General features: G+C 50.2%; 1 protein-coding gene across 1 annotated transcript; it reads right to left on the bottom strand.

Annotated features, from left to right (window-relative positions):
* Window positions 1–1,069: 1,069 nt before the first annotated feature.
* On the bottom strand, window positions 1,070–16,757 carry SCD (stearoyl-CoA desaturase). The gene is made up of 6 exons (XM_015063012.3): window positions 16,349–16,757; window positions 15,548–15,830; window positions 11,510–11,640; window positions 9,852–10,057; window positions 8,147–8,379; window positions 1,070–5,158 (listed from the first exon to the last, which is right to left on the bottom strand). The coding sequence occupies exons 1-6, from the start codon at window positions 16,373–16,375 to the stop codon at window positions 4,959–4,961; spliced, it is 1,080 nt and encodes a 359-aa protein (XP_014918498.1). The 5' UTR covers window positions 16,376–16,757; the 3' UTR covers window positions 1,070–4,958.
* Between the last annotated feature and the right edge of the window lie 2,177 nt (window positions 16,758–18,934).

Raw genomic sequence — 18,934 nt, 5'->3', positions numbered from 1 at the left:
AGAAGGTAGCAGAGCTTACTGAGGACAAACTTTTTTAATTGGACGCCAGTTAATGGGAAACAAAGCCAATACTTAGAAGGAACAGAACAATTATAGAACAACCGAAATAATAGTCCAGCCTAAACATTTTAAAGGGAAAGGGGTGGAAAGCCAGATATGGTGAAGAAAATGCCACTATCCACTTAAGTTATTAAGGTCTGGCAAGGTCTCAGTGAATATAGACTTGATTTTGCCTGCTCAGAATTACTCTGAGAGAATCTTGCTTCCCGTCCTAAGTAAGGGTAACCCTGTCCTAAGGGCTTGCCATCCTAAGCAACTTACAGTAACAAGCAAGGGGAGCTGGTTCTGGGGAACTTGTAGAAGCCTGGGTGTCGTCAAGGTGGCTCCTATGGGAAGACGGAGCTTCTTCAAACTGCGGGAAAGCCCACATTCTCTTTTCCATGAGGATTCTCAGATAAGTGGTAAAGGCTAAAGGCTTTTCCACCTTAAGATCACAGAGCCCTATTCTGGGAGTTTCCTAACCTTGCCTTGGATTGTTTTTCCTTTCTTCCTGCCTCCGTTAATCAGCATGTTCAGGAAGCCACTTAATTCCCAGGAGGGCCACATTTCCTCACCTTTCTTGGAGGAATGACCCGGACTGCCCGGCCTAGGTTGCAAGGTGAAAACCAGCTTTCCCAGAGATGCTTCTCCTGTCGTTCTCTTCCTCTCTGAGTATCTCTGTCTTGGGTCCATGTGACCATGTGACACGCAAGAGACCTGGCATTTCCCCAGGCCAAAGTGCCAGCTAGTGTAAATGTGTTTGACTTAATGGCAACAGACTCCTGGTTTCCTGCTGCCAAGGCCGAGTTTAACCTAAAGTTACCCTTAGGAAGGGCAGGGCGGGTTACTGGGGTGAGTCAACCAGTGTAGCGTCTACTTCTTTTTTACTCTTAAAGGTACAGGGACAGGGTATAGGCAGCGTGGTAATCAATTAAAACTACCCAAGCGATAAGTGTATGGGTCAGCAGATCTAAACTAAAGTCCCAGGAAACTTTGAATCACAGCCAAAAATCACCCAGACACAGTACAATCAGATTCACTTCACTTTTATTATGAACAAACACAATTTCAGATCAGTACAACTAAGCTTCAGAGTTGATATTAATAGAAATTATTCCAAAATTATTCTTAGGTCACAAATAACTACTATCCCACATAAAAAGGGGGAAATCCCACCCAATCAAGGAAAAGGTATCCTGTGTATCGTTTCCATGGCAATGAGTTTATGCATTCTCAAATGTTGTCTGGCTAGTTATCCACCACTTATCCAATGGATTTACTCAATCTCCCAGAGAGAACCATATCGATTAATGATAGCATCCAGGACCCACGGTTCATGGTGGACACAAGTTCATGGTGGATACTGCTACTATAAAAATACTCAGGACTTAAAAGAATTCCTCTGCTGAAGGATCCCAAAATGCTTTAAAAAAAGCATTAGTCACACCTCAAAACTGCCCTTTGAGGTAGGTCAGTATTATTATCCCATTTTAACAGAAGGAAAACTGAGGCACATTATAGTTAAGTGACTTGCCTAGGGTCACGTAGCAAGTCAGTGGCACAGTGGTAGGAGAGGCCCTGGCCTTAGCCACCCGCGAAACATTGACATCTTGTTTTCTTTAACCTTTCACGCTGACCCATTTGAGCTAGACTTACAGCGAATACACTCAGGATACTAGCAAACCGAGGAGGAAAAGTTTCCATTTTAAATGCTACAACCATCTTTTCATCTAAAAAAAAAAAATTATAAATCAAATACATTCAAATTACTTCCACCCTCCATCAAATGTGGGCACTTAATACAAATAGCCCTAAGAAAAGATTCCAAAATAAAGCCCAGAAGGGAATCCTGCAAACAACTATACTGATAATTCTCCAGCCAGGCCCCCTTTTCTACCAGCCACTTTTGCAGGCTCTCAGGTGCAAAGGAACTCCACAGAGGAAGTGAGAGCAGGGCTCATATGCAACACTGATTAGAAAAGATGTAAGGCACCCAAATAAGTTGTCAGCACACCCACAAAGCGAGGACTGTTAGAAATTCAGACTTGAGTTTCTGGGACATTAATGTGTCAATTGAACTCAGCTTTAGAATCTTGAAAAAAGTGTTCCTTACTCAGCAGACACCCTTCTACCCACACATTCTCCTATACACTGGGGCCCTCAGCTTGAGGACCCTGTCCAGCCTTGTGTAGGTCATGCTATGGATCAGATCCCTGCGACATAATTAGAATAGAAAGATAAACTTGTTTTTGATCAGAATTTATAAAGCAGGCATCTGATAACCTGTGGAATTAAAACTACCCAAGGGATAAGTACACAGGTCAGCAGATCTAAACTACGGTGATCTTCCAGTAGATTCTTTTCTACTGAGAGGAAGAGCTCAAAAGACAAGGATGCCTTTAGTCCAGGTTAACCCCTGTAGCCTCTGTCTATTTGATGAATACAGGAAGAAAGGCCCTCTTCCCTTCCACTATTAGGGCTCAACAGTGCACAGAACATTTGGTATCGTACATTTCCAATCTCTCACAGAGTGAGTACAGCCAGGCTTTTGCATTGATGACTTAGGTACAGGGACAGAAATAGTCCAAGGTTCTCAAAACACCGATGATTTTTTTTCAGACCTCTCCTATACTACTGTTTGCCCTAGGCTGTGTGGTGGGGAATGCTGGTTAGTTTACTGAACAGAGACGCTGTTCAGCCAAGTTCATGGCATCTCAGATCCCAAGTCTCGGCTTTGCAGTACACCCTGGCTCCAGGGAACGGGGCCTCCTTTTGAGTGAGGCACTTTGGAACTTCCCTTTGCTTCTTGTGCTTCCCAGTGAAGACTAGGCTCCCTCCCACTTCTACAAGCATTGCACTGTCCACTGGGAGCAGACTCGGGCTGGGCAGGCTTACTGAGAGAGCAGGGGGCAGCTAGCATGCTCTCTCGTGTTCTGATCCAGACAGAGGAGGATAAAAACAAACCCTTTTTTGCCCTATGGCTGACTCACTGGTACCACATGAGCATTTGGCCTAGCTGTGCCTGAGCCAGGGATGTTTCTGGTAAGGTTTGCCAGCTTTGTCTTGAGTCATCAGTGTGGTAGGGGAGCCCAGAGGTGTAGATGGAGAGACTCTGGAGGCCAAGTGAGAGTGGCAGCTAGCTCAACTTTATAAAGAGAAACAGTGGTTCAGTGACCCTGAGCATTCTGTCGGCAGGAAGGGGAGCTTCCTGGTGAGCAATAGCCATCACTGCCTCTGAGTATCTACAAAAGAGGCTTCCTGCCCAGAGAAAGAAGAAAACAGCAGGGAGGAGATAGAACCTGTAGGAGAAAATGGACAGCTGGGGTAGAGCCAGGAATCAATAACCACAGTAGTTAAGAGATTCCTACCTCGCCTTCCCCCGGCCCAGGCAGTCCTATACTTTAGACTAAAATTTTAACAGAGAAGGAATGGATGAAATGGTTCAACACTGAGGGGAGAAGCCTTCTAGTTTTTTATTCATTCCAAGGAGAAACTGGCATTCATGAACGAACCTAACATTTAACTTGTTTGTATAACCACCTTCCAAATTAGGACATCCAATGACTTACTCAGTAACCTTCTGAATCCCCTGGCAAGGTGTTCTCAGAGCCCTTCTTTTGTAAAGTTATCTCTTAGGAACTGCCAACAGACCTTGCCCCGGAACCTCTCCATCTCCTGTCCAGCAGTGAGAGGAAAGCAGACAACCCACCTCATTTCTCCTCTTTTTCAAGCATCCCTCTTGCAGAGGGAGACACTCTAAGTAAATTACTTTAACATTCCAAGCAAAGGATGTATGTATGTATATTTTTATGTTGGACCCAACCCCACCTCTTAAAATCCTTCCTTTCGTGGAAGGTGGCTGTGCTCACCACTAGGCCACAAACATGTTCCTCTTTTGGATGTCTGGAAACGCTTGAGCCACCTTATTACCATGATGGGAGCTGACCAATGTCCCGGAGATGGCAGAGCAGAAAGATGAAAGAATTTTGATGATTCCGTGATCCGCTAGATTCACCGATTCTGGACACAAGCAACCTCAAGATTTCTTGTCATATGGAATAAGAAATCTTGTCGTTATTAAAAAAAAAAAAAAAAAAAATCCTTCCCCAGCAGAGACCACTTTTACTACAAACTAAATGCTTCTTTATCCTCAGACTAAACTACAGTGGGACATTCAGATTTGCTTTTGCATTGCCAAGCTCTAGGCCCATTCCCCATTCAGAGTCAGGAGAGAGAGGAGGCATGCCATCTGGTGGGGCTCCAAGTCCCCACCAGGCAAGCGACTGTGTGTCCAATCACAGCAGGAGCTTCTTGCCTTGATTCCCACCTCACCCCATCTTTACTTTTCTCAATCATACCATACACGCTAACTCTCTCCCCTGACAATTTACCTGCTTTAGAAGCTTTGTGCCCAATAAAGTTATTTTCCATTCCAACTCGCAAAAGCCTGGGCTGAAGACAATTAACGGGGGCCTTCCCAGAAGATTTTATCCTAGCTCTAGCGTGAGCCACCCATCCTGAGTCTCAGGACAGCTCAAGGAAAGAGTTATGTGGGGCAAAGCCCACAAGCTCTGGGCTACAGAACGGTTGTCTAGGCTTTGGAAGTTGGACACCCACCAATGAATGACGAGCTGCTTGCCTGGGAGGCAACGAGCGAGGAGAGGAAGGGAAGTGATACGAACAAAGCAAAGAAAATGACGATGGACTAGAAGAGAGGGAAGAGAAGAGCAAAAATAAGAATATCAGCTTAGTGTCGTGAAGGCAGAGTTGTTGGCTTTCAATTTTAAAAGAATACTGTACTGGAGTGGGTTAATGTCATCCTCTTTAGCATCCTGGTAGCATTATTCAGTAGTTAATAAACAGAACATTAAACCTCTGCCCGGCTGGCTTTCGGAAAAGGAACCCGAGGGACCCAAAACTCAGCCACTCTTGTAGCTTCCGTCTCCAGTTCTTTTAACCCTGGCCAGGATAGCGGCCTTGGATACTTTCTTCCGGTCGTAAGCCAGGCCGAGGAAAGCCATGCAGTCGATGAAGAATGTGGTGAAGTTGATGTGCCAGCGGTACTCACTGGCAGAGTAGTCATAGGGAAAGGCGTGGTGGTAGTTGTGGAAGCCCTCCCCTGGAACAGAAGCAATGAGAGTTATGGGGCCACGCTGTGAGCTGCAGTCTTCGTGGTCTCCGCGCGCTGGTTGCCTAGCAGAGGGCCTCAAACCCCTCAGAAACTTGCTATTGCTGAATGAACCAATGAACCCAGGCTCTTCGCCTCTGAACCCAATTGTTTCCCTCAGAGGCGCTGGGGAGCCCTGATCCCCCAAGCCTTTCTAGGAGCCTTTGTCAGAGAAGGACCGGCAATTTCTCCCAGAGGATAAGCTAACTAGAGAGAAACTGCTATGGCTGGGAATGGATTTCAGATTGGAAGATTCCAGAGCCTCGCTAAATATTGGTCTGAGCCGCTACAGGCTCTTTGTGGACATGTGCATGTGTCAGCGTGGGGAGAGGACAGGGTCGAGAATGAAGGACTTTCGCTGTGCTTCTTACAGAGATGAGCAAAGGACCACACCTTTCGCCATGGCATTAGCGCCACCTCGAAGGGGGGAAGATATTGACAGAATTGGGCAGTAACAGCCCAAAGGCAGAAGAAAAAAGGCCCAGTGCAGGGGCCCGAATTTCCTCAGTCACTACTGGTTTACAATGGACTGTTCCGGCTTCTAGTACTTTGAGCTTTGACCCTGGTGTAGGGTGATGCTGATAAAACAGAATCTCTCTGAGGGAGTAAGAATTAAAATGCTTATGGGGCACCCGGGTGGCTCAGTCGGTTAAGCAACCGACTCTCGGCTTTGGCTCAGGTCAGGATCTCACCGTTGGTGGGATCAGGCCCTGTGTCGGGCTCTGCGTTGACAGTGAGGAGCCTGTGTGGAACTCTCTCTCTCTGTTTCTCTCCTTCTCTCTCCCTCTCTCTCTGCTCCTCCCCTGCTCTCTCTCTCTCTCCCTCTCTCAAAATAAATAAATAAACTTAAAAAGAAAAAGACTTAAAATGCTTAGATATTCCCTCTAACCTCTGAGATTCTGAGATGAGCAGGTCACTTTGCTGGACAGAAGAAAAACAAAGCAATTCCGGTTTTAGGAGAATTTCGGGAACAGGTAAAGCTTTGGAAACTCCGCAGAGAGTGAGCCCTCCAACCTCTGGCAGGACTCTTCCTTCCGGATCGTATTCAACAGTAACAATACTGACCCTTAGAAAGCTGGGAAAGACTGGCTAATAAAAGAGCACACTCTGAGCCCTTTGAAGATAAAAGAACCCTAGTAGAGCAGTAATGATATTAATAACAAGCAAGTGAAGGAAGTCCTGCAAAGTAAATGACACCATCCAGGGCAAGTCAAGGTATGTCCTCTCTCTGTGACACCTGATTATCCACAGTGTGAACTGAGTAGGAGGCTGGGCTCGCCACAAGGCCGGACGTACCGACAAGATTACCAATTTCCATAAATGGTTTTGTACCAAGGCTCTGTACAAGCACCAACCAGGCCTCCGGTTATCAGATTTAAAACTAAACCAGATACACACATAGCCAAGAGGCCAAGAAACAGAGGAAGGCCCATGGATGGAACAGGGAGAGGACTCTACAACTGGGGCAGCAAGACAGAGCCCAAGCAAGGCTCAAGGGAGGAGGGCAGCTTTGGCAGAGAGAAAAAGAGCATGTGACTGTGGGGGAGGTAACTCAAGAAAAAAAAGATTAGAATGGCAGAAAAATAAGCCCCAGGAGAACAAAGGCCAGAGGTGAAAAGGGAGGAGTGCAACAGGTCGGAGAAACGAATGAGAGCCGAGACAAAGTAAGATACTGGCAGCCACTCTGAAGTCGTGCTCAGCAAGAGGCTGCAGTTGGGGAAGCTCGCCATAGACCCAGCGCCAGGAGAGGACAAGTGTCATTCCAGAAACTTCCATTTCTGTGAAAGTCTCAGACTTGCATCGCCTAGGTGACTGATTTCAAGCATGGTTCAGAGTATGAGCGGGCGCACTGGTAGACGGTGCCTGCGAGGCGCGGGAGGCGCATGAAAGTTCCGAAGAGATGGGAAAAAAACGCCCTAGTACGGATAGTAAAGATGATGAGGATTGAGAATCTAATGGGAGGTTTTAAAGCGAAAAAGTGAAGGTTAGGCCACAGTGGGCACAAATATGTGGAACGGTGAAGTTGCCTAGATATACCGGATGACCAATAGCACTGATCATTGGTGAGGAAGAGGTCACGGGGTCTGCTTCAGGAAAATAAATTCCAGGCCTCGGTCAAGGTCTATATTTAGTTGAAAACAGTGACGGGGAAAAAAAGCGGGGGGAGTCAGATGGTTAGAAGCCTGTTGTCTTAGCCTCTGGCTATTGACTGGAATGATAGAAATAAATTCATGAATAGTCAGCATTAGATCAGTGAGCAGGTACTTGTGATCAAACTAACCACTTTACTCATGGTTCCCTAAGCCACGTTGTGGTGAAGGTGTGTTCCTAGCACAGAGGAGAAGCAGGAGAGAGAAAGATAAAGGGCAAGAGATAGGACTGATGAGTGGTGGCAAAGGGTCACCAACAATTGCTTTGATGCCCTTCATGTTGGCATCACCAAAGAATAAGGCGTGGCACATGCTTCAGATGTGGCCTCCCTGAATACAGCAAGAAGATAAAATAGAAGTTGGTGCAATTAAATTACAAGGACTTAGTCTACATTGTATACAGCACGTTTACATATAACACCCTAGGCTTACTGCCCACCCAAATGATCCTGTTGGCCCGTTTATGCATTCCCTGCCCCAAGCAAGACCTGCAATCCAGCCCAGAGGTGACTGGAAAAAGGAAAACCCAAAGGGGCTCATTATACATAGCATTTGGGAATGTTCTGGAATGTGAAATCAAGTGCATTGTTGTTTTTTTACCCTTTTCTTCCCACAGAAAATCTGTTGCCTGACTCTGAAAAGTTGTCTAATATATTGACCCTTAGTTTTGCAGTGGGATCCCAGACAGAAAGAAGTCCTAAAACAGGTTACTCTGGTTTTTCTGGCTCCTAGCCTAACACCCTAACCGGCAGACCACTAGAAGGGGTCTTGCTGCGGACTGCTGACTTACCTACAGCTCCCAGGGAAACCAGGATATTCTCTCGGGGGCTAATGGTGGTGTCATAAGGGCGATATCCGTAGAGGTGGGCAGCGCTGTTCACCAGCCAGGTGGCATTGAGCACAATGGCGTAACGCAAGAAAGTGGCAACGCACAAGCTGTGTATAAAAGTTTCACCCCAGAAATACCAGGGCACAAGAGTGGGCAGGATGAAGCACATCAACAGGATGCCGGGTTTGTAGTACCTACATTGAGAGACCATACGCTGAGTCAGAGGGGAGAGGACTCCCAGATCTGCCTGATTTTCCCACTGTCACCGGTGGGGCTCTTTCCTTCTATGGGGTACAACATAGCAGAAGTCAAAGCCAAGAGGGAACGGGGTGGGGAAACGTTCTGAGAATGTCTCCGGGGTTAGAAAATGAGGTAATGACAGGTGAACTGACTTTTCTAGGATCACACCAGTAGGAACCGGTGGAGCAAGGGTTGGAATGCTTGTCTCCAGCGTCTGCATCCGATGTTCTTTTTGACTGTAGCCTAATATCACCTTGGTAAGACAGGTGAGGTCCCAATTACCAACTTAATAAACTCAGTCCTCCTTCCCAGGCTGTTTTTCCATCCTGCCTTGCACGCTCCTTTCTCTTTCCTGTCCATGGTTTCTGAGAGTCTGTGCTCTGTGTCTTGCCTCCACGTCCTGCTGGCCACCCCTCTAATCATTCCTCTCCTTCCTGAGCCAGGCACAGAGCGTCCTTGACGCCCGCAGGCCCTCTGGAGGCTCCGTGCCATTCTTCACTCTCTCCAATGTAGGCTACGCCATTGACATTTCTAGGGAACTGGTTTCCTGCTTCTCTCTTCAATGGCCAGTGTTCTCTACTCTCCTATCATTAGTATTCCCTGCATCAAACTTTGCGTTCCTGCCATGTTAACTGGCTCCCTGTTAACTCCTTACTCGTGGTCCTGCTTCTCAGCTCTCTGACTCAATGGTTTTTTTTTTCGACCATCCCGAGAGTGACCTTTCTAAAGAACACCTCCGGTCATGCCACATTGCTGTTCAAAAAACTTGTAATGGTTTCCCGTTGCCTATTGAATTAAGTCCTACTTTTGCTTTTAAGGCTCTACAAGAATAGCGTCAGCCTCTCTTTCTAGTCTTATTGCCACCACACCCTGTGCTTCAAGCAAAAGGACTTTGTGGCTGGAATGTGCTTTCATGCTTTAGCTCCTTCTCTTCTTTGTGTTTGTACTTTCCCTTCCCACACACACCTGTGAAAATCTCTATCCATCAGGGGATTCCAAAGCTATCTTCTGCATTAACCCTTCCCCCATGCCCCCCACTACACAACCTCCCTCCCCTTTGGGCCCCTCATTGGTATAGAAAACATCTTGCATGTGTCATGGCTGCCCAGATCTTTGGCTCTCCCTCCACTTCCCAACAGGCTACAAACTCCTTGAAGGCAGGGATTGTGACACAGTCATCGTTGTATCTGTGAATGTCCTAGGCCAATAAGCATTTGTTCACTCTAATTGGTTTAATTAAGAGAGCTCTGAGAGAAAGAACAACAGTCCATGGGCAGGGGCCTGTGGGCCGTTAAGTATGAGGGTTTTAAGTTAAATTCGGAACGTGCAAACTCACTGAATTACTCAGCTTCGGTTTATAAGCCCTAGGGGAAAAAAGGGGGTTCCCCAAACACTAGATGCCCAGCCCCGTTATCCCCTCACTCACCTTCTCTGGAACATCACCAGCTTCTCAGCTTTTAGGTCAGACAAGTCTAGCAAACCACCCTTCTCTTTGACGGCTGGGTGTTTGCGTACGAGCAGCCAACCCACATGAGAGAAGAAAAAGCCACGCCGGGAATTGTGAGGATCAGCATCTGTTTCTGAAAACTTGTGGTGAGCACGGTGATCTCGGGCCCATTCAAACACGTCATTCTGGAGGGACAGAGAAGAGGAACGTAGGCCTGATGAGAAATACCCTCTTAGAGGAATTCCACTGGATAGGCAACTTTAAGAGCCCATGGCTCTCAGCTCCACCTCACAAAATGCCCAGGGGTTGGGGTATCAAAGGGGTCACGGAGTTGCCTCCTCTTGTGCCCCAGCTTGCCCCTGAAGCTTCGGTGGAAGGGCAATTTAAAGTCCCCGGACCACAAACAGGACTAGCTTCTTCTTGAAGGTTATATGGTGGACAGAACGGAGGCAGATCACACAGAGCTCAGAGAGTTTCATTCGAAAAGCACATTGCAATTCTTCAAGCAAGAAAAATGCTGGAAAAGGTCCTCACGGGGCACCAAACCCCTGGGCATGGAGATCACGAGGGAGGCAGCCTTGCATCCCAGGTCCCGGTCGGTGGATGAAGCTTCAGAGAGCTCCGTTCTGACGCCTTGCCACATAGACGATGGCCAGGCAAAGAAATCACGATCTTGACTCCATTTCCAAATGACCTGTGGGCTCCCCTAGGATTCTTTTCATCCCTTAAAGAATGTGCCAGAATCTCTTCCTTTGCCCCACAAAGACAACATCAGGAACCTTCAGTGCTGTGACAGAGATGATTATACAACTGTGGCAAGTACCTGGGATGCTGCCATGAAGGAGAGGATCAGTTTGCTTTCTTTCCTTTTTCCTCTTGCTCCAAGCTAAGCGCCGCACCACAGGCTATCTTTTGTCCATTGCTTCCACTTAATAACTGGGAGTTCCCTTTCCCCAGTTCCCTGTATTCTATCTCTGCCATGAACTCTTTGCCTCAACAAACTTCAATATTTGACTTAGCCAGACTGGCAGCCCAAGATAGGACCAAAATGTTGGTCTACCTAACTTGTCAGTGACACCATTTCCTCATCTGTAAGAGGGGGGTAATCACACCGACCTTCTAAGATCGTTGTGAGGGTTTCATGAGGTAATCCACGTCAAGGGCGTAGAATAGTCAGGCACATAATCAGTGCTACAAAGTATTTGCTCATATACCCGAGAACACAGAGTCCAAGAGTCTATGAAATATCAGCTTCAATCCCATTATGGTGGAATCCTAAAATATTCGCCTGAAATGGCGAATTCATTGTCCTGTGTCTGCCCAGGAACACAGGGTCAGCTCCTTATGCACTGCAGCCCCTTATGATAAGGCCCCCAACAGCCAAGACTGTGTGACAACACAGGGACCTTAGGATCGAAAATAATCCCATGATGCTGAGACTATTTCCTGTGTAGCTCCTACTCCCTTTTCCAATGTGGACTTAGGGACTGGGCCTGCACTGGAGGTGACCCTAAAGGGGAGAGGAAATTGAGGTGCTGTCCAGGTGTAGCTCCTCTCCAGGCACTGAGTTCCTCCGTTCTGTCCCTGGACCATCAGAAGAGTGGAGGGAAAAGGGCTGAGCAGAGCCAGCTTCTTACCTGGAATGCCATCGTGTTGGCAATGATCAGGAAGAACCGCAGGGGCAGCCGAGCTTTGTAAGTCCGGTGACTCCATAGGCGATGAGCTCCCGCTGTTATGCCCAGGGCGCTGATCACATAGTAGAAGAACCCTGCCGGGAGAAGTCAGTGTGGGTAGTCACTAATCCGGGAAGACATTCACATGACTTCTCCAGACTGGTCCGTGTGTTCTTTAGGCTTTGGGTGAGGATCTGTTTTACCCTAAACTCCAGGGATGCCTTGGTCTCCCATGCCCCTTCCGTTTTACAAACTGAAAACTACCATCACCTCCCATCCTCTGGAACGAGCCAAATCCCAGGCACTTCAGAAAGGCCAGGCAGAGAAGAGGGCTCTTATCACCCAGCCACTTGTCATTCTCCATCATGAAGGACATTATCCCAGATCCCATTTCCTTTGACCTTCAGTTAAACTTTTCCAAAGTTTTAAGGACCACAGACGACTCCTGCAAAGTTTAGGACCTATAAGCAAGGGTAGTATTAAAATGTTTGACAGCCAGTATGGTCTACGCATTAACCAGTTCAAGGGACCCTGGGTTCTAGAGGACCCTCACAGGGCTCTGAACCGTGGCTATTTACCAACTAGGATAAAAACATTTCAATATTTTAGCAGGCAGTGGGGCCATATCGGGGGAAAACCCGCGCTGCACATAAGTCATATCTGCACAGTGTCTGAAGCTTTGCCAAGGCTTTGATGCTCTCTGATTCATCGGATACCTTGAATGGGATCTAATATCCTCACTTTGCAGTTACGTGTACTTTGCAGTACGCGGTGAGAGGCTGAGGGGGCTCGAAACCAAGTTGTCTGTCAACAAGCAGTTTGTGTCCCGGCTATACTGTACTCTCCACAGCCCCACGGTTCCTGTGTCCCTCCTTTGCCATGTGCCTCAGTCAGTCCCTGCTCCCTCTGGCAAGGCTAATTCTAGGTAGTGGTGGGATGGCCTCCAAGCTACGGGCGGGATACCCCAACACTGTCCTGCCTCACCTTCCCGGAGGCCTGCAGGATATAACCTCTAGATTATACAGAGATATAATCTCCACCTGGGAAGTGGGTTTCTGCGTATAGCCATCTTCCGCCTTCCTGGAGGCCTGCAGGATATAATCTCTAGATTATACAGAGATATAATCTCGAGCTGAAAAGTGGGTTTCTGGGTATACCCATCTTCCTCTGCTCTAGGAGGCAGGGGCTGAGGCCTTGGTAGAGCGGTGACGGTTGGCAATGTTTCATTCCTAGGAAAACGGCTAGAAACAATAGATCCTCAGTGGCCACGGAACTTAGTTGCAGTTGGAGACACTGCACATTGTAACAAATTGTCCTGTGCTCTCCTCCAGCCATAGATACCAGTTTCCTAAATAACCCCCTTCCTCCCCTGTCCTATCTTCCTCCACCCTCTCCTGTTCCTCCTACAGGATCTGGAGGAGAGCCATGGGGCCAGAGTCTGTCCCAGTGAAAGCTCTACCCATAGTCTCTCTGGGCTGGGATTGGGGCTTCAGGTGATTTGCTGGCTTTAAGCCATGTGGTGAGTTCTTTCCAGATGTATAGTATCTGCCTGCAACTGCATCTGAAAAAGTGACAGTTGAGCCACAGCCGACCAGTCACCAATGAGGAAGAAAAATGGCTCTGGGCATGAAAGCAAAAGCACTCAGCTCAGAACCAAGGAAGCTGCTAGGGCTTTTGCACGCCACAGAGGACCTGGCAAGTTGACTCAGAAAGCACATAAGATGCTAGTATTAACAGGGGCATTGGGAAAAGAGCCCATACACTCTGGTGCCTTTTTCTATCGGTATCTCTAAAGCCTATCTAATAGAAAGCCTTAAGTCCATTGGAGATTCATTTCTTCATGAATGTCCAACTCGTCGGCCTAAGGAAAGTCTCATAGCTTTGACTCTAAGAAAGATTTGAGAAGTTTTGCCCCTTGGCCAGTATTGCCGAGGTATCTCTTCAGCCCTAAGGGCTCTTCTGAGATGCTCTCAAAATCGCTCGGAACCATGAGAAATCCTGGAATCACTACCAGTTGCTAATTTAACACTGTCCTTAGGGATAAAACAAAAGGAGAAGCCAAGCTCCTAAACTCTGAAGGTGGCCCTCTGACCCTCCCTTCACCCCTCTTGTTCCTTGAGACAGAGAAGTTCTGACTTCCTAGATACAGCTGGTCATCCCATCAACTAAGCCATCCACCACGTGGCCCGGGGGTGGGTGTGTGTGTGTGTGTGTAAATCACCATCCAGTCTCTGTGTGCCATATTTCTCTGTCCAAAAGTACAGTACACACCCATGGGCAGAGCCCCCAAAAGGTAGCATTGTTCCCCCTGCACCAGCAGCCAAGGGCAAGGAGCAATCAGCAATTGTCTGGCCAAGCTCCGGGCCTCACGAGGCCTACAGGGAGTTCTGAGGTTAGAGGGGGCTAGGTGACAAAACTACCTGTGAAGATCCTCTACTGGGAAGAAGGAGCGGAGAGAAGAATCCATAGTCTCCCTGGGGGATCCTTAAACCTGCTCTTGACCTCTCACACTACAGCTGAAGTTCTGCTGGGTTCTCAGAGGGGTACAGAACACACGTCCCCTCCCCTCCCAAGCATAAGGGCCCTTCCTGGTCTGCAGATGAACTGATTTCCTGCACCCGGCCAGCCCCAGGAGTGACACACATGTAACCCAAAGAGCACTACCTTCCTAATCCCAAAAAAGTCCTGTTTGTCCCACTTTGTATCTGGAAAAATTGAGATCCCAAAGAGAGGGGATCTACCCAGTTGCATTTCTCTGTGGCACTGAGAAGATTTCCCAAGACAAAGCTTCAGGGACCAGATCCCACCACCTTTACACCAAGAGGTCCGTGGAGGGGAATCAGCTAAAACTTGGCCTACCAGCCCTTCGACACAACTCTCGGCCAAGAGTGCAGCTGTCGGCAGGCATCCCACACCCAAGACTGCTCTGGAAACCCTAAAGTTGTGTTTTGGAGGGGAGTTCTGGCTCACTACCCTCAGAGAGGGGCAACGTGGAGCCCCTGGGGCACTGGAGCCCTCTGCTCTCCCTTTCCCCTTCCTAGGTCAGGCTTTTGGTGGCAGAGGTGAAAATGCCTGCAAAGCACATGTGTGTATCCAGGGGGCAGGGCCCTGCCATCAGCCCATCCCCGTGGATCCCTGAAAAAGCTGAGCTAAGGGCAGGTTAGGGACAAACCGGAAACCATCTCCCTCACTGCAGCAGCCTCAAGGCTGGGGCTGCTCAGGGTTCTCTTTTCTGGCCTGGCCTGGCTGTCCCTGGCAAGGAGGGACTTCCTGACATCAAGAGAGAGGGGCCAGAGCATGCCAGATGGGCACTGGACATGAAACATTTCCTCCGTCATATTTCGTTCTCAGAACATTTTCATTTGGTGGCATGCTCAGTTCCCCGCAGACGTCCATGGAGTCGCAGCAACATCTGTGTGACCTGCTTCATACAGGAGCTTTCTTCGTCTATTTAACAAAGAAGCCTGGTCGGGCCAAGGGCCAAGGCAAAATTATTTTGTAGATAACCTCTTCTCTGTTCCTCCCTCTTCTACTAACTCTTTTCCTGAGCGGGTTCTCTTGCTTTCCTAGGACTGTGCTCAGCATATTCCCTCTAAAGCTGCTGGTCTAGTCCCATGTTCCCATGCCTCCCAGGTTGTGGCCTTGATCCTTTTGTGGCCGGCAGGGCTAGGACAGGCAGCCAAGCAAATGACTTGAAACAGAAATGCTCCTTCAGGGAGACCTGACTCTTTGGCCCAGGTCAACTCATTTCAAAGCCTGCAGCACCCGGTCTCAGGGCTCCCTCCCCAACCCCCATATTAAAGGACCCCCAGCATCGTCACTCCTGCATCCCGATCCCCCTAGGCTCCGTGCTCAGCCCACCATTCTTGAGTCACCAAGAGACATGGCTGGGAAAACCTGGGCCTGGAGGGGCTGTTGCCTCTGCTCTATGCAAGATCTACCTTATTAGAGGAGTGGGGAGAAGCCAGGGTACTGGGTCAGAAGGACGAGGGAATCTCTTACCCCAGATCCAGGTGTAGACCTTGCAGGTGGGAACCAATATGATCCCATAGAGGGCTCCCAAGTGTAGCAGAGACATAAGGATGATGTTTCTCCAAACATACTGAAGCTTGGGCCTTGGGCCCTCGGGATCTTTGTAGCTTGGGTCGTAGATGTCATCTTTCATTTCAGGGCGGATGTCTTCTTCCAAGTATGGGGAAGGCTTCTCCAACTTGCACCCTCCATTCTGCAGAATCCTGGAGGGAGGCGCTGTGATGGTGGTGGTAGTTGTGTAGGAGCTAGAGATCTGGAGGGGAGAGGAAGCAGAGTCAGGAGGGAGAAGAGGACACGTGCACGTAGCCCTTGCCATTTCACTCTAATGGGGGGGGGGGGAGGGGAGGGAGGGAGGGTGGCGTAGGGACAGACCCTGCGCCCAAAGCCCACGTTAACTGAAGAGTCCGGGGTACCTCTGATGGAAGAGAGGGAAGCCCCCAGGACCTGTGCAGATAGATTGTGGAAGGTGGTGGAACCTCAAGGTGAAGATGCGATAGTAAGGAGGAGAAAAACACTCGCACCCTTAAGAACACACAAAGGAAAACCCGCATGCATATATAGACATCAAAGTACCGGCACGACCAGGTTTTTCTTTAAAGCTGAAGAAACAAAAGTTGGGGAACCAAGTCCTCAAATTACAATCCACATTCCCAACAAATTGAAGGCAGTACAACTCGCAAAAGATGACTATACAGTCCACGGAGATCTCAACGCTCTCGTCCACCCAGCGCCTGTGAACCCGCAGTGTGCGGGCAATTACTTGGAGCTCACCTCCTCTTGCAGCAAGTGGGCCGGCATCTGGGCTCTCTGATGCGGGGATCACTTTCCCGGGGCTGAGACTGCAGAGCGGAGTTCCGGACGGCCGGAACGGAGGGTAGACTTCGGTTCCCGAGCCCGCGTTTGCGTGGTGACCCGCGGCGCTGCGCCCCGAACCCCTCTCTGCGCGGTGCGCGCGGGATCGGTGTCGGGATCCGATCTGCAGTACGTGGCTCTACCCGGGATGGGTATTTAAAGGCTAGAGCTGGCAGTGGATGTCCCGTATTTCCTCAGACCCCTTTTATTCGCTGCCAAGAAGGGGCAAAGTGCGCGGAGTTGGCTCGCCGTGGGAGACCCGCCTGGGCGGGAGAGGGGAGGAGACAGGGCTGAGGCGTGCTGCGGGATGGAGACGCACAAACAGGATACTGCAGACACACCGCGGCTCCGCCGCTGCAGCCCAGGCCCCTGCCCCTGCCCCTGCCCCCGGGGAAATGCTAATGTGCTTCTGTAGAATCTGGCGCGTCATTGGCCGAAGGGAATTTGGTGCCACCTCGTCCAGCCGTTGCCATTGGCTGGGCGCAATCTGCTGTTCCCTCTGCCGCGAGCTACTCGCTCCCCCTCCCGTCTCTTTCTCCTTCTCGGCTCCTCTTCCCCCGGCCGCTGGCCCGGTGCCCGGCACCCTGCGGGCTCGGAGGCGCTCGGGAGCTTTCCGTCCGCGCGCGGGAGAGGACCCGGTCCGGGAGTGGGGGGTGGCTACCCGCCCGGGACTGGCCCCCGACCGCTGGCGAACGCCTGGGCACCGGGGAAGTTTCCCTGGCAACAGTGGGGAAGCCCCGGGGCCGACCACTCCGCGCAGCTCGGTCCTGTCTTTGCGCGCCCAGAGACGCGTGGGAGGCGGGCGAGACGTGGCTTCAGAGCTGGGGTCCCGGGCAAAGGGGGCCGGCGGGGTCCCGCGTGGCTCCCCGGCGGGCGCGGGGCCGGGGGCCGCTGCGGAACAATGGCCCTGCCCCGCCCACCAGCCCCGCTGCGCGAACCCGAGCCTGCGGAACCCGCGGGGGCTCGGGGCGGGCGGCCCGCACACATGCCTGCACATCCACGTGTGTGTGTGTGTGTGTGTGCCCGCGCGCGCGCGCGTGTGCGTGTGTACCTGCACGTGCGCAGGGTGTTCCGCCTCGGGGCGCGCTCAGCAGGGGACAGTCACTGCCAGGCACCGCGGTGGAGGGTGGGGGTGGGGGGGGGTAGGAATCCCATCCCTCTGTGCTGCGCACAGGCCTCTATGCCTCTGGGATGTTTTGGTGAGACTTGAGCCAGGTTGTAATTCGGGGTTCTCCTTCAAGGAAAAAGGCAGAGAGCGCACGCTTTCGCTTTCACGCAGACACAGGCCAGAGGACTGGTGTGTGCAACACGAGTAACCAACAGGTGTTGCATTATTACTGCAAGCCACTTCGCAAGGATCATTTTATGTCATCTTTACTGCGACTCCATGAGGCGCCTTGTGCGTTCAGCTGAGATAAGGGGAGGTTAAGTCGCTTGCCTCTGGTCACAGCAGCCAGGAGTTGAGCCTTTCAGAAGTGTGATGCTAGAGCCCAAAGTCTAAGTCCCCGCCCAGAATCCTGGGTCCCTGAGACGCTCTGACCTCCCTGCCCTGTCCCTCATGCCCCCTGTCTTTCTGGGCCTGTGGGAGGCTGACCATGAGAGCAAGCCCAGGACCAGGCAGGCCATGCATTCCTCCCAGCCTCCTTCCACAGCCAGGCCTCCCGGAATCCTGTCCCAGGATCCTTCCTCTGGGAAGAGGGGAGCACAAGGGGCTGGTGCCAGCCATTGGCTTCCCAGCAAGAGAGGCACCTGGGATTGCCTGGGAGGAGGACTGAGGAGCTCCCTTGTTGGCCACTGGTCTCGGGGTCAGGCCACCTCCCTGGCCCGTCACCGGCACCTCCATTCCAGTCGTGGCTCCCTGGCCGGTGCAAAAGTTTTGAATGAGACTGACTGGCTGCCTCCCTTAGGAGCAGCGGGTCTTGTCATGGCTGCGAAGTGCTGGGCGTGTAGAAGGGAAGTCTGTGCACATGCTGCTCCTCGGGCTTGCTCTGCACTGTCTACTCAATTCCTCTACCAACCACAGGGTCGCTCTTCCAGGGAGAAGATCCAGAGTTCCTTTAGGGCTGTACCCTTCATTGTGCGTGAGGGTGGCTCTCTAACCTGGAGACCAATTTTCCTTCTCCTTAACTGCCTAAGTATATTTGACCTTTCTTCCAGATCCTGGACTTCTGCTTGTATTACTTAGGCCAGGAACTAGATCATTCATTTTCTGCCAGAGAAAGAAAGGGAAGGCCTGCCAAGACAAAATTAGAACTGGGGTATTGTATTGCTCTCTAAAGATAAGATGCTGCCCTATGGGGGAACCTTTTGGGAATCTAGGGAAGGTCTAGATTAAGGAGAGAGTTTCAGGGAGAAATGGTCAGATCCCATGTCATTGTTGATGAATATAATAGAAAGGTGACCTCTGGTTCCCTAGCTTGGGCTTTTCCCTGAAGTTCATCTGGGGCGTGTCACATGGAATTGAGTGTGTCACCCCCAATTTTAAAACTCTGCCCACAAAATATG

This window comes from Acinonyx jubatus, chromosome D2 (assembly GCF_027475565.1).
Source record: "Acinonyx jubatus isolate Ajub_Pintada_27869175 chromosome D2, VMU_Ajub_asm_v1.0, whole genome shotgun sequence".
Lineage (NCBI taxonomy): Eukaryota > Metazoa > Chordata > Mammalia > Carnivora > Felidae > Acinonyx > Acinonyx jubatus.
This window is presented reverse-complemented; position numbering and strand designations above follow the sequence as displayed.

What these genes read in the sequence shown, in the direction of transcription:
- SCD (XM_015063012.3), bottom strand. Translation starts at nt 16,375, where the DNA reads ATGCCGGCCCACTTGCTGCAAGAGGAG. An exon ending in GGTCTACACCTGGATCTGGG is followed by an intron (nt 11,641 to 15,547) that starts GTAAGAGATTCC and finishes TTCTCCCGGCAG; the next exon opens with GGTTCTTCTACTATGTGATC. An exon ending in GGTTTCCCTGGGAGCTGTAG is followed by an intron (nt 5,159 to 8,146) that starts GTAAGTCAGCAG and finishes CTTCTGTTCCAG; the next exon opens with GGGAGGGCTTCCACAACTAC.